The sequence below is a fragment of the Onychostruthus taczanowskii genome, unplaced genomic scaffold (genome assembly GCF_017590055.1).
Source record: "Onychostruthus taczanowskii isolate IOZ18803 unplaced genomic scaffold, ASM1759005v1 scaffold21, whole genome shotgun sequence".
Classification (NCBI taxonomy): Eukaryota; Metazoa; Chordata; class Aves; order Passeriformes; family Passeridae; genus Onychostruthus; species Onychostruthus taczanowskii.
Window position 1 is genome coordinate 126088 of NW_024499351.1, and position 15742 is coordinate 141829.

The window sequence follows — 15742 nt, forward strand, 5'->3', positions numbered from 1 at the left end:
AAACCAGTAAATCATGGATTTGAACTAGCTGTGAATTATTTGTTCATTTAATATCGGCACAAGATTTTACTTTCTGAAATCACTTTTTCTTCAGTGCTTCTGTCCAAGGGCAGTATCTTGTATGCACAATACCATTTGAAATAAATAAAAAGCAGAAGTATTAATGTTTTACATATCTTTGTGTATGTAGCTGCAGATATGGATGACTTATTACATCCACTGGAGATCATGTGCAGTTCTAGGTCTCTGTGACAGATGGAGGTCTGTGTGTTAAAGAAAGTGTAGCTTGACCAAACTGTTGCTAGTGTGTGATAAGGTCTACCCAGTGTATTTGGGTGTTTCTTAGGAGCAAAAGCTGGGGTGATGTAAAATTTGGACTGAAGTCTAAGAAGAGTTTTCCTAGAATGTGACAGTAGGTAAAAAACTTAAGAAACTTCCTATTGTTACACTAAGAAGACTTGTATTACAACTGGAATGTTGTAAAGTTACAGGAGTTGTCATGTGGTGGAAGCCTGAGTTGATACAGCCAGGTGAAATGAGGAAATGAGATTCTGTATTTATGTTTTGCTTGTGGGGTTTCATTGACAGTATTTCTATTTCTTTTCTCCTTTAAGTGCTAGTGGGTTTATCCCTTAAGTCAGTTGTGTGTTCATCAGCCAAAAGGGAAATAGGTTCAAAAGGTTGATAGGGAAAAATAAAACTTTGTCACACACTTGGGGGTGTGTGTGCACTTTTCCCAGAAATTTGGTTATTGTTAATCAAACTAATTGGTCCTTAATTTTCTTTCTAGCTGTGGCACCCGTTGATGTATTTCCTGTGTTTGTATCAGATGAATCTATGCACATGGCTGTCACTTCATTTGTCAGTGATTTATGTCATCTGTTGTGGAGCTGTAATGGAGCTGCGTGTTTTGCTTCATAGGGTTTTTTTCCTTATATACAGGATGTATCTGGGATTTTGAGAAGCAGTTGTCTCTTTCCAGGAAATTTTCTAATAAGTATCTTTCCTTTCTAAATAGGTACCTCTGAGAATATTTTTTCTATTATCCCTTTAAAATTGCTTTTCTGCAAAAACTGGATAAAATATAACAAAAGTGAGCGTAAAATATTCCTTGTGACCCTTTGCCTTCCAGTCCTCAGTGGCACTTGAGCTGTGTCAGTCAATCCTGCTGGACCTGTAACAGCAAGTGCTGTACTTTGATCCCTTGAGGCAGGAGTAGGATGTCACAGGGTCAGACTTCTTTGGGAAGTCAAATGGAGAACGTCCTGAACTCCAGAGTTGCGACTTCACTTACGTGTTTAACCGTAGGGTTCCAAAATCCTGTTTTCCAATCACTTTTCCAGAACCACCTGCATGGCAAACACTCTGTAGTCCTGTGGGAGTTAGAAGAGCTGTATTAACTGATTTGTTCCCGCTTTTCAGTGGCTGCTGTTAGTGACAGTAGAGAGCACTTCACCTTCCATGGCAGCAGCTTGTGCTGAACACCTAAGGCCAAGCTCCCATGACAATGGATGAGAGTTACAGGAATTTGCACAAATTTTATCCTTTTTTTCCCTGCTAAATAAAAGTTTTGACAAAATCCATCTAGGACTGCATGTTAAGAAGCTTATTTTAGCTGGGATTTTCAACTCCTAGTTTTTGTGACTGTGGCAGTCATGGTACAGTCTCTGGTGTTACAGGAATTTGCACAAATTTTGATCCTTTTTTTCCCGGCTAAATAAAAGTTTTGACAAAATCCATCGAGGACTGCATGTTAAGAAGCTTATTTTAGCTGGGATTTTCAACTCCTAGTTTTTGTGACTGTGGCAGTCATGGTACAGTCTCTGATACATTTGTATTGTTGCATAATCTTTTAAAAACTGTAGTGTATTTCCCTGTCCTCTTCTCTTGCCACCTTGTGTACAAAAGGCACATCTTTGGAGAGAGGTAGTGCAGTGGCTGAGACTTCCATATGCTTCCATCTCTTCACTGGAAATATTTCTGGATATGGAGCTATGGATTTAGTCCCACTGCCAGCTTTCTTTGTTTCTCTTACAACAGTGGAGGTTTATGTTTTCTGTCAATACTTTGAGATATTCAATGGAAACTGATGGAAATACGAAGGAAATAACAAACACAAGTGCAACAACAAAGGCATTCGTGGTTTGTTCTTGTCACTTGCTGTTTCATTTCATTTCACCTGCTGTTTATTTTTACTTAACCACCAGTGTTCCTCTTAAAATCAACAGGGTTCTACCCTTGATTCTCAGAATGGTCTCTGAAATTGTGCATTCACCTTATGCAGCATCAAAATATTCATACATTTCTGTTCAAAAATCATACATTTTTGTCCAAACATAGAGGTGTCATCCAGTTTTGCTTACAGCCTTGCAAAATTTTCCGGCAAAGATCATACTTGAATTGTTTCGAAGCAGAAAAAGTGGATTTTAATCCACTTTGGAATTACAAAAGAGAAGGGGAAGATGTTTTCAAATTGCATTGTTTTTACTTTGATGGAAAATTTGGGGGAAGAAAATGGAAGACCTCAATTACAAGTGTGGAAACACGTAGGTAAATATTCTGTGATATTTCAAATACTGATCTAACTAAATGTTATGAACTAAATTATGAGTTTTAAATTTCTAATGTATTCTGCAGGTCTGCTAATAGTGATGAGACAAACCAAAGTGACAGTAAGAGAGAAGAGAGTTTCAGAGCATGAAGGCTCTGGAAGGATCTGTGTGAACTTGTACATTTGTTGCAGAAAGGTAATGATGCTGCTGTGGAGGAAACATCAGCACATGCAAAAAAAAAAAAAAAAAAAAAAAAAAACAAAAAAAAACACCAAACCCCATATTTCTGAAAAATGCAGAGCAAATGGGTTTTCTGTACTTGGAGAAGTCAAGGCCTCCTATAGGCAAAGTAACCATTCCCAGTAATGGAATGTAAAATGCATAAATGGCTGCTAGTAGCCTACAAAGTCTGAACGTTTAGGAAATAGTTTTGTGAGAACCTCAGAGAAGACATCTGGGAGAAAGGCTTTGCTTTTCTATCCCTTCCTTGGTGAAGGAGATGCTGAGTGTGTAACCTAACATTGATTGCATACTTGAATCCCTTCTCAGCTGCAGAAACTGAGAGCAAAATTGCACCTCTTCCTGCTGAGCAGACACCAGGTGAAACACTTGCCCTGGAGCAAAAATGGTCTTCTGACCTGTATTCTGGGAATGCTAATGGCAAATTGGCCACATATGAAACCTGTTCTAGAAAACTTTGAACTGTTGAATTAGTGAAACATCAGCTGACAGGCTTGTGTAGTATACAGTTCTCAATGGATCTTCCTGACTTTTCCTCAGTGTCCATCCTGATTTTCAAAATGGCATTTCAGAGTAATGTAATTGAATTCTGAAACATAATTATTTTAATTTCACACATACACACACACCTTCCCAAATAAGAACGTTCACATTGGACAATCAAAGTAACAATTCCTTAAATTCACGTTTCTTTAGCCCAAATGTTTTTACGATTTTTGGGCTCGGATGACATTTGCTGTACTTGAATTTTCAACATATATTTAGGATTTATTTTAAGTCGCATAGTAAAGATGTGAAGGAACAAGAAATCTTGTACTAAAAGTTGAAATGCTTTTTGCTTTCCTCTGTTTTGATGCTTTACTTGTTCAATATGCTTCCAGATGGGTTGATCCTATTTTATATTGTGAGTTAAACGTAACATGAAATAAAAGATGAGGGCATTTTAGCTTTTGTGTCTTTTAAAATGTGCTTCCAAGAGAATGCTGAAAGCTTTTTGTAACTAATTCTCTGATATCTGGGGTTTGATATTTGACATGTGCTATTTCTTGTAACTTTTAAAAATTAAACTGAGAAGACATAATTAAACTTTGAGTGGAGAAAAGATTTTTATCATTGTAAACAGTAAGGCACCAAGTTCTGTTCCACTGTCAATGGAACTGACACTCCTGCTGTAATGTAGTTCTGAATAAACAGATAACTGTATGAATATTTTTACTGCACTGTGTTCAAGATTGTCTGAGTTTATATGAGTACAAAATGATTTTTCAAATTTCAGTGCATTGAAGCTGTGTATGTATGTTCAGGAATATGGCATGTGGAGTTTCCTTCAAGGTTCAAGTGTGAAGTGCTTTTTGGTCTGCTAGCATTTTCTAGAAGTGCATAGTGTTCCCTGCAGTTGTCCCCATTTACTGTCCCAGATGATTTCCTGATGCTTTCTGAAAATGAAAAGTTTCTAGATATGACAACACTTTCTTTTATCCCCAGTACACTGCTGTTTTGGGCTGAGTTTTTTGGGTTTTTTAGGAATTACAGAAAGTCAGAGAGTGCTTTCAAGTATCTGTGCTGTTGAGCCACCTTTCAGGATTGGTTTGTGGCAAAGTGCCAGCAGACCTGCCTGCCTTACTCAGAGTAGAAACCCTATTGGTTTTTATTGTTGATTACAAAATAGCTCAGTCTTCTGTGTATTGAAGCTGTGGTCTTGACTCCAAGAGGAATTGGGGAACTTGCAGTTCACAAATTTCAGTGGTTAGACTTAATCTTCTGGGAAGACAGAATTCTAGGTTGTGATGCAAACCCTAAAGTACAAGACTTCATATTTGTCATGACACCTGCTGGTAAGGTTCTCCTCTGTATTTTCTATCACTGTATTTCCAGAGAGATGCTCCTCTGACAGTGTAAGCGGTCGACTGCCACTGTCTAATTATGCACTGCATGAGAAGGATTTATTTTCTGTCTCTTTGGAATTTATAAATATGTAATCCTTGTGGTATGCAACAGGTAGAACAAAATACCTTGTCTTCCACTTCTTGGTGTCTCTTCAGAAATTGTGGTCTAGAATGTAGAGTACTTTCTTTTTGTTAGAAACTTCCCTAGCAGCCTATTTTTTCAAGTTTTTTTTTTCCTTGAATGAACAGTGTCTTGTGCTTGGAGTATTGTGATTCACATGAATGATAAGCCAATATTTTCTCATAAGATTGTTAAGACCCACAATCTCTATAATACTACTGATAATGAGAAGTCTGCGCTTCATATAATGTTATAATATTTTTTGTAGCATATAGTGCACTTTCTGTAAAAAAAACAAACAAGAGCAAACAAAGCCCCCTCACCACTTAACTTAGCATCTCCCTGGTTTCTTCATTAGGGGGCACTGCACAGCTATAGAGGAATATGTGGGATTTGCAGAGAAACTTTCTGGATGCTTTCCAGTTATGCCATTTCACTTTCCACCTTTTCTGAACTGTCCAGGAGCAGTGTAAGATGAAACCATTGCTGTAATTTATACTGAGTTCTGGTTAAGTCTGGTTTTGGTAACTGTACAATACCAAGCTGGAATATAAACTTCCAAATTCCTGTGTCCAGAGAAGTGTCTTTATGGTAGTTCAGAGTATTGCTTGACTTGCCATTTGTGTTGGTGTTACACAGAAGATAAGACACATTTCTGCACAGCACTTCCTAAATGTTAAACCTGGAGCATAATTACACTCACTGGATTTTGATTTCATTTCTATTTGTCATTGGAAATAGGATTACTCCCAATGGATCCTGTTGGGAAAGTATTAACTGCTTTCTCTATATGCAGATATGTGTTTTGCTTTGGGACGTGGATAAATACCAACATTTTTACAATTGGAGAGAGTATGTTGCAACATAAGAGCAGAAAAAAGCTGTAAAAAGCAACATAAGAGCGGAGTGCTTTGCAGTAATTAATGTTCATCTTTATTAGTTTGTTTCTGAACAGAATGTACAGAATATTCTAGGACCTAGTAAAGGTTATTTTCAAGGAGACCAGGCTTAAACAATCACTTCCACTGCTGAGGAGTAGTAACCCAGAAGCTGTAGGAAAGCCAGACTGTTTTGATGGAAATTTGTAAAAAGACAGCACATAAGGCAAAAAACCTTCTCTGAATGCTTGTGCAGGAAAGATGCAAAATCTTAGAGGTAGTTAACAGCTTTTTCAAAACTTTCTTTCAAGACTTCTGCTAGAGGTAGACTTGCCTCCTTGGTCTGAAATCCTCTCTGAACCCAGATCTGCAAAACTGAAGCAAAGGGGAGATGATACCCCACTAAATCTGGAGAGTAGAGGAATATGAAGAAGATATCCATCCTTCTTGGATGATGTCATCTCCCTAAGATCTTTTGGGGAGTAATGCTTGTTGTGGTGCATTCTCAGACCTATTTCAGTGGTTGTTACTCAAGTAGGCTCTCCCACCTAATGCTGTTTAGGTTGAGAGTACAGCAGATGACACTACATGAACCAGAGCTGCCTAGAATAAACTTTGTGGTCATCCTTATGGCTGAAAACAAATAAAGTGGTCTCTGGCATTGACAGCTGTTGCATTGAATGATTAACTCTAGTTAGGGAAAAATTGGTGCTGTTCTCTCACCTATTAAAATATCAAACATGACTTATACTCTGAATTTGAAGGACAATACTTATATTTTACACTGGAATCGAGCAGCACAATTTTACTTTTTCCAAGGGTGTCTCTTTCTGGTTCATGCTGGCCTTCGTTTCATTTCTACCACCAAAACAAATCCTTCAGTTGTGTGGAGCTAATTCTTGGTGTGTGATAGTCTAAAATGCTTGTCTGTTAATAATTCTGCAAATGTTATTTCAGTTTGCCATCTAAGCCACAACTGTAGTCACCTATTTTTTCACTCACAGGAAACATTTTAGTGCTTAAATGAAGATTTGAGATGCAAATCTTCAATTTAAGCAATCTTAAACATGATCTTGTTTTAAAAATTTACCTGTCATAACAATAGTTAGACACAAAATATTAAGTATTAACCCTTCTTATCCAGTTTTAGTTTAGTTTTTATTTTCGAAACCCATTGTGGCTCTGGGCCATTTGCTTTGTGTTGGCTCTGCAGTTATGCTGGAGGTTGGCTTGAGATAATTTCCAAGGTCCCCTTCCACCTGATTTAGTAATTAGACTGTTATTCATGAGGTGAGAGTCTTTGTAATCTTCTATTTTTAAATATCATGAAGGAATTCTGCTTAGCTTTGGGTCCAGCTTGCCTGTTCCAGGATGTTTATGTGTTATGGACTGGTTTGATCTTGTCCTCTAGTATGGTGTATATGGGGGTCTCCTTCCTTGCTTGTTCTTCTTAAGATTTAACACCTGACATGGGTTCCATTAAGGAGCTGTAAGGGAAATCAAACCAGTTTGAGATAAATACTGCACGTCTGAGTGTGTTTGTATGTGGAGGACCTTAGTGACTGTGCTGTATTTTAGTGAGATTAAGCTCTTGGCAGAGAGTTGTCTCTCACCTGTGTCAGTAACACACCTGGTTCTTACCATTAACTTCTATAACAAGCAGGAGCATGGAAAATCAGCAGAAGGTTAGATTTCTTCTTCCTGGGTCAAACTTCTGGATTTGCACGTACTGAAATGCTTGTAACACTTCCTGTCTTTAACTTTCAATGTTCACAGCAATTGGAAGAAAAAAGTGAGGATGAAGAGGATAAGGAGTGCTTGAAGCAAGCAATAACTGCCCTGCTAAATCTTCAAAGCAGTATGGAACGGATATGCTCCAAAAGCCTTGCAAAACGAAGGCTTAGGTAAACGTTTCCAGTTTTTCTGCTCTCTGCTCTTAATGCTTTGCTATAAATCCAGGGCTCCCGGTTTCCTCTTTTAGTAAACAATGAACAAAATAGATTGTGACAAGCCTGCTTTTTCAGAGGAAGTGACATCAAAGCCAAGATAATTTGTTATTGTTTTAAAACAGTTCTAATTTTTATGTGTCCTTGCAAACTGGTAGTTGAGACGTTCTGAGAATTCACTGGTAAGTCGAAAGTTACGGCATTGGTCGGTTAATTGTGCTCAGATAATAAATATCCACCTAAAAATATTCTAAAAGTACCTTTTTGTGTGGTTAGAAGGGAATGTTCTTGAATTTGAAATTACTCTTAAAATTGTTTCAATATTTTTCTTGCCAGACAATTTTTGAGCTGCCAAGGGTAACCTTTAGGCTTGAACATGAATACATTTAACAGCTTATGTTTTTCTGAATGTACTTGTTTAAATTAATGCCATCTAGAATTGTTCTGTTGGTTATGAAAGTGAGTGGCTTGTTGGGCTAAGAAGCACTCACAGCTTGCCTGCCTCTGGTTGTTTGTGTTTAGGTAAAACATCTATTGCTGAAGATAAGTAGAAAATGTATCAGATGAGATACTTTAGTCAAGACTTTGCAATGGTGCTGATATTGAATGATGAAATTGCATTGTCAGTGGAATCCTCACTTCTCAGAAGGATGATCTGGTGTTTTTGTTGTTAGTGGTGGTTGTATTTTTTTAAAAACGTGTACTAATAGGCTGCCTTTTTCCCATCCTCCACTGAAGTGAATCCGCATGCCGGTTCTATACTCAGCAGATGAAGGGGAAGCAGCTAGCAATTAAGAAAATGAATGAAATCCAGAAAAATATTGATGGTTGGGAGGGTAAAGACATTGGACAGTGCTGTAACGAGTTCATCATGGAAGGAACACTCACACGTGTAGGAGCAAAGCACGAGAGACACATATTCCTCTTTGATGGCTTGATGATTTGCTGTAAGTCAAATCACGGCCAGCCAAGACTTCCTGGTGCTAGCAATGCAGAATATCGACTCAAGGAGAAGTTCTTCATGCGAAAGGTACAAATCAATGATAAAGATGACACTAATGAGTATAGACATGCTTTTGAAATCATCTTAAAAGATGAGAACAGTGTTATTTTTGCTGCTAAATCAGCTGAAGAGAAAAACAACTGGATGGCAGCATTGATATCTTTGCAATATAGAAGCACGCTGGAAAGGATGTTGGATGTAACAATGTTACAAGAAGAAAAAGAGGAGCAGATGAGATTTCCAAATCCTGAGCTTTATAGATTTGCAGAACCCGATTCTGAAGAGAATATTGTGTTTGAAGAGAACATGCAGCCCAAATCTGGAATCCCCATCATCAAGGCAGGAACTGTTGTGAAGCTCATCGAGAGGCTGACGTACCACATGTATGCAGGTGAGGCACTTGGTTTGTGCAGCTAAAACACAAGGTAGTAACTCGTTCATGTTTCTATCTCTGTGTTAAATACATGCAGCAAAATACATAAAGTGAGTAAAAAGTGATTATGTTTGGCAGTTCACATGGGATAGTACATGTTCTCATGCAAGGGAGGGGGTGGGGGCCTGAAGCAATTGAGCTCTAGACAATACTTTTTCCTTTGTGCCCCAAGCTACGAGAACTGCCTTCCCTCCAGACTTCTAAGGCTGGGTGACACAGGAAGGGCCAGCATTGTGGGAGAGAATTATGGGCCCAGTGTTTTCAGTTCAGGGTTGTACTCTATCAGCTGTGTCCATGCTGGTGTGCCACAGAAAGACCAATGTCACCTTGATAGATGCAGTCACTTGCATACTTTGTCCTCAGAACTTTGCCTTAATCAGAACTTCAGTGAAGATTTGATCTAAGGACTTCTGACTTAGGGTTTCTGTTTGTGTTGAAGTCATGTTAAAGACATTTATGTGATTATTCAGACTGACCTCAGTGTGTGGGGTTTGTCTTGATAGCAGCCTAGGATTTTCATAAGCTGTGCTGCAAAGCATGGGCTTGTGTTTGGGGTTTGGATTTTTTTTTCTGATTCTATCTGTATGTCAGTTTTTCTGAAACTTCATGCATCTTGGTGTTAGTGCTTTTCATATTCAACAATTTTTTTTCTTCCCTTTTGCACTCTTAATTGTTGTGGATTGTTCTTCTGCAGCTCAGTCCTAGATACCCTGCATAGATCAGGAATATTTGTTTGAAAGCAGTGAGCAGTAAAAAGAATATAATTTCTGTAGTTTAGTAGTACTCTGATTACTTTTTAAAGTACTTATATTTAATCTCTTCACTCCATTACTATTCTTGCTCTTCTTTTAGTTTTCCTAATGTTTACTAGAAAGCCAAATACAATATTGTGCTAGCAGTTTTTACCTGAATAGTTTTGTAGCTGTCTTCATTTTCTTGTAACTTTTTAAACTTCTAGCTCTTGGCTTTTTATTTTATAGGCATGATTTATGACATCATTTATGTCATAAGTCTTCAAAGTTAAAATCAAACAACTTAACCTTAGAGAAAGGAAGACACTTTTCTATTATTTTTAAATCTAGCATTGCCTTTGCAAAAGAATTAGCAAAAAGTATTGTATGAGAAAACTGAGAATATGGGTACTGAGAGGTGGCCTGAAAGACTTTGACCAAAAGAATAAAAATAGTTGTCTTATAATGTATGTAGCTTGTCTTTGTAGCCTTTAACATCTTAGTGGATGTGATGCTGCATTGCTACATTGTGCATAATTTTTCAACACTCTTATCTTCTATACCTTCTGTTTTGTAATTGGTTATCTGTGAGGAAAAACATCATTGTCCTCACCATTCTGTGCAGTCTTTTCCAGGGCAGCAAAGATATAAAAGATAGAGTGACTCAACCAAAAATGCTCTGTTGTACAGGAAACGTGATCCATTTGTGAGTTAATCATTCAGGGGTTTGTTGCATCTTGTGAGGTGCAGTGAGTAGGGCAGCAGTTCTCCAGAGTACCAGGTTAGCTCTTTCACACATGTATCAGCTGAGTTCAAGGCTTCTCCTCTGCTTGGAGACCTGGGAAGATGAGTGCCTTGGTGATATGTAACCAAACAGCTACAGACTGTAGAAATGCTTTTCTTGCCCCACACAGGATTGTGTATTTGTGATGGTGATCTTCAGATGCCAGAACAGCAAGTGTTTACCTTTCTGAGGCAGCTTTTCTGAAATTCAGTGTGGCTGGTTATGACAGCCCTTAATCTGCCAGTCTAAAGACAGTATTTACTATAGCTGTGGCTTTTCTCTAGGTTTTTATTTTTGTAGGTCAAGTGGTGTAAGAAATAATTACAGATACACTTTGCAAAGGTCATACAAATTTGTTGCAGTTTAGTTAGTTGTTGTAGTCAAATCAGGTCTCAATTTTTTGTAATATATGAAGATCCACACAGTCCACCTTACTTGTAGATACGGGTGTTGGACCTCTTATTTGTCATTCCTCACCCCCTTGACAAATGAGAAACCATTTTATCAGGCAAAATTTCTTTGCTGTGCAACAGGGACAGCTCTAAGGAAACAATTCTGCCAGGGGTAGGAGGCATCCATCATGTGCAACAGCTCAGACAGGGGGACATCCCTGATGGCCACCTGGTCACAAGGTGTGGCAGACTGTCCAAACTATCCTGTGGTGGAGCAGCAAAACAGAGAGAAATCTGCTCTGCAAAAGCAGATTCCCATGTATTTTTACATGAGAGAAATTGCACTGCAATTAGAAGTTCAGGTTCTGGCCCTATTTTCATATTCAGGTGGTTTTCCTTGTTTTAATGTGTTTCTGCATTCATTATCTCCTCTTGCCCAATTCTTGTTTCAGAGCAGCTGGATTAGGTGGTACCAACATTTTAAAGTCATGGCATTTTTTTTTATCTATAGGCCAGCGCTCTTCTATTTTTAAAGCTTAGATATGTTGAGTGCTTGTGCGTCATCATAGTGTCCGTTTCCTTTCTTAAGGAATTCAAGGGTGATTATTTATAAATCCTCGTAGAACAGTTATTGTTCTTTTTTAGCTTTCAAATTGGCTGCATTGAAGAGAGAATTATCACATGAGCAGACATCCTGGCTAACTGGTGTTGTCTGTATTTTTTTAACACTCATATATTGTAACTATTTTGAGTCATAGTAGTTACTAGTAAGATAACAAGTTAGATTTGATTTTCTGATCTACTTCATTTGAAATTCAGTATCTGTTGTGGATTTATATGCTGACCCTACCTTATAAATAATAATAGCTACAACTCAGAGCTTGCTGTGATCTGAAAATGTTAATTGCTATGGAAGCTCTTTTTTCATGTAGACAAACACTCTTATTTAGAGTAGATGCTGTGTACAGATTGCAAGCCGTGAAAGCATGACTTGCTGTGCTGCTTTAGCAACCCAGAATTTGTGTATTTTTATGATGAAGATTATGTGAACAGGGATGACCTCTTTGTGCAAAAAGTATTGGAGTTCTGCCTTTGAAAATAATTTTGGACTGTACAGTTTCAAGGACTGGTGGGAGAAGGGTTATGATTAGAAAAATGGAGTAATGAAGGACATGTGAGAAGCAGAATAGCCAATTGTTTAAGGAATGAGAATTATCATGCAGCAAAATTGCAAGGAAATGCTGTGTTACATGGCACAGTTAGGTGTGCAGCACATCACAGTAAACTGTTGACAAAATTAACAACTCAGTGGGATCTAAGGAAGTTGGAATGTTCATTCAGATGGACAAGATGCTGGTAAAGAGGTAAGGAGGATTTTAAAGCAGCTCTTAAAAATCCATATTGCAGGAAACAAATCCAGTAGAGCATTAGGTCAAATAACGCAGTCTTTTTATCCTGCATGTTACAGCCTACAGGAATTCTTATTTCAAGTCCTGTGAGTTCCTCTTCAGCCACTCTGTGTTAGGACAATTACCAGCTGGGGTTTGGTTTTCAAATCTGGATATGGATTTAATATGCAATCCTGTTGCAATCTGCTCATTAATTCTATTTAGTGATAAGTGTTGGCCTTGTTTCTAGTCAGCTCTGTGCAGTGCCAGTGAGCTGTCACTGCATTTCCTCATATTTGAAAACAAATGGATTTGCGTTTGTAATTATGAGAGACACTTTGGTTTTCTGATTGTTTTGGTTGTTTTTAAGACACATTTTCATATTTTAAATAAATTTATGTGTAATTAGTCAATTTAAATTAAATCAGTTGATATTCTAGAAGTGAAATAAATATAACCTCTAACGTAGCTGTCAGGTGAAAAATTATCTAGGCTGCCTTAACCATGAGTGGTTATCAGTTGTGCCAGTTTAGGGGAAGTATTCTCCCCTGGAAGAGACAATTTCTATCCAGTGCAAAGTGACTTGATGTGTTTTTTCAGTTCTCATGTCCCAATCACTGCCAAAACCAAAGTTGCTTAACTCATAAATAAAATCATCTATTCATTAATTTCAAAGTCATCGGAAAAGAATCCTGACTTCTAACAACTGAAGGGGGAGTAAAAAAAGTCATTGTTGTGAACCTTCAACAGAATGAAAATTGGTTTTAAGTTCTGCTTTGCACTGCTATTTTAGGAGGTTTTGAACTGTTACCAAAGCCATTTTGGTTTATGTCATCTTCTCTGTAAGTTGATAGGGTGACATCCTTAATTTTAACAGATAATTGAAGTTATTGTAAAAGAAAAAAAAACAGGTAATTGCTGACATAAGTGTAAAATTATTCTTTGTCTTAGATCCCAACTTTGTTCGGACTTTTCTCACAACATATAGATCCTTCTGTAGACCTCAAGAGTTGCTGAGTTTGCTAATAGAAAGGTATGCCACTGTTCAAAATACTGTTCTTATGAAGTGCATTTTTTTTTCATTGTACTTGGAGTGTGTAAGATTCTGGCTTTCCAGTTGGTTTTGAGTTGCTTCAAACACCTTTTTAAAAAGTTGTCCAATTCAAGGATTGCCAGTAAAATGTAAAAGTTTATATCCAGAAGCTTGTGCCCAAGACTGGTGTGACAGAGGCCTAGTGCTTACACCCATCTTCTGTGCTAGATTTGAAATTCCAGAGCCTGAGCCAACGGAAGCCGACCGTATTGCCATGGAGAACGGAGACCAACCCCTTAGTGCAGAGCTGAAAAGATTTAGGAAAGAGTACATTCAACCTGTGCAGCTACGGTGAGTGCTGCATCCCTTGAGCCACCCTGAATTCCTTATGAAGTGCCACCTGTTGGCTGCACTGGCCTTGGTGCTGCCAGTGGCCTTTCTTGCAGCTGCTTTGATTGGGAAGATAGACTGGGCTGTAGAGTGTTACTTTATTCTTTGCTTTTGCAGAGTATTAAATGTGTGTCGACACTGGGTAGAGCACCATTTCTATGACTTTGAAAGAGATGCTGACCTTCTGAAACGTTTGGAGGAGTTCATTGGAACAGTAAGAGGTATTTAGAGTTCCTTAAGTGCTGACATTTATCCTGAGGCATCCTGTTTCAAAGATACAGAGTGTGGTCAATTTTGCTTTCAGGAAGAACAGGGCAGACTGCTTATTAAATACTTCATAAATAGAAAATGAAATAGACTTTCATTAAGCCCACACACACACTATTATTCAAAATCTGGCTCTTGTTCAGAGTAATGATTGTTATTTACATAAATTGAGTTTTGTTGTAGAGGGACTGAAATGATGGAAAATAATAAGAAGAACCAAGTCATGATCAGGACGGATTAATTGCTTTGATTGTCATTTTAAACTTTACACAGGGGTAATTTTTGTAAAGTTGGATGGTGGAAACCATTATTTCTTTGAAACAAGACTTTCTAGCTACTTCACAGTGCATATTAGAACTGTAGAACACCTTGCTGTTGTGATTGTACAGACTTTTCCTGTTTCCTTTTAAATAAAGCCAAGAAAGGCACAAGAGCAATTTGTAGGAAAAGACTGTGTCAGAGAAGTACTTAGTGGTTATTTAGCCACTAAAAAGAGGGGAGAATGGGGCAGCTAATTCAGTGGGTGTTACTGGTAAATTTTCCATGGACTGGTGCATGAAAGTCTTATGGTGCAGAGCTAAAAAGGCATTTGGCCTTTCAATTTTATTCTCAGCTTTGATGGTAAATGCAGTACAGGAAGAAGCTTTTCTGTGTTTATTTTGACTTTCTAGGTTATCTGAGGTAATCACATGCTCTTGCCCAAACTAGAAATTTCAAGGTGTTTGCAGAAGTGCATTTTGGGCAAAACAAGGTTTGTTCCCAAAAACTCACTGTAAACTCAGAAGAGAAAGAAAAGCACCTAAATCAGAGCAGGAGTCTAATTTGGGTGTTCTGATCTGTGCTTGGGCAAAGTCATGCACAGCATTGGTTGTTGAGAAATTCTTTCTGTCTTTGAATACTTCTACACTTGTGTAGAGAATGCCAATCCTGAAGAATATATGATTGCTTTAGTTTAGTAGGTTTTGGGGTTACATCCAAAGATTCCTGAATTGTACTGATGTCTTAGAAAAAACAGTATTAACTAAATAGTAACTTTCTCTGTGCCAGGCAAAGCCATGAAGAAGTGGGTTGAATCCATCACGAAGATAATCAACAGGAAGAAGCAGGCACAAGCCATTGGGCCGAGCCACAACATCACTTTTGAGAGCCCCCCTCCAGCAATTGAGTGGCACATCAGCAAACCAGGCCACACAGAGACGTTTGACTTGCTCACTCTGCATCCCATAGAAATCGCTCGGCAGCTCACTTTACTGGAGTCAGATTTTTACAGGTAACTTTCCTCCACTGAGAAACATGTGGCACAAATCAAAATATTCTCCATGCCTGAAATTGTTTCTGTAGGGCTCTGATGTGAAGCCCCACAGAAATGAAGGGACTTTTACCAGTGGTGTGTATTAATTTCCTTTTTTAGTGGAAGCTCTCTTAAATACAATATTTGTTTTATCCTTCCCAAGTTAATGTGCAGTATGTGTGACTGTTGCGTACTGTTAATTGTCTTGTGCTCCAGCTTTACTCTTCTGAGTAGATCAACCTTTCAGAAGTATGAACAATTATTAAATCAGTTTTCTTCACATCCTGGTTTGTGTAGCAAATTAAGGACCGTGTCAGATCTCATCAGCTGTCTGTAAGAAATTATTCAGGCGTTGGAAGCTCACGTTTTGTTGCAGTGAATGAGATGGAGATTTCATTCTTCATTTA

The 15742-nt window shown here is 38.1% G+C and overlaps 1 protein-coding gene across 2 annotated transcripts in view; it reads left to right on the forward strand.

Annotated features, from left to right (window-relative positions):
* Nucleotides 1-15742, forward strand: part of SOS1 (SOS Ras/Rac guanine nucleotide exchange factor 1) — a 43479-nt gene that overhangs the window by 19561 nt on the left and 8176 nt on the right. The window contains exons 1-8 of one of the 2 annotated variants that reach the window (XM_041404248.1): nt 2264-2546; nt 2638-2747; nt 7454-7581; nt 8362-9017; nt 13306-13387; nt 13616-13738; nt 13895-13998; nt 15092-15314. In XM_041404248.1, the coding sequence (XP_041260182.1) occupies nt 2279-2546; nt 2638-2747; nt 7454-7581; nt 8362-9017; nt 13306-13387; nt 13616-13738; nt 13895-13998; nt 15092-15314 (1694 nt within the window). In that variant the 5' untranslated portion in view covers nt 2264-2278. Of the gene's footprint in view, nt 1-2263; nt 2547-2637; nt 2748-7453; nt 7582-8361; nt 9018-13305; nt 13388-13615; nt 13739-13894; nt 13999-15091; nt 15315-15742 lie in introns of those variants that run through there. The other variant, XM_041404247.1, reaches the window with a different exon arrangement.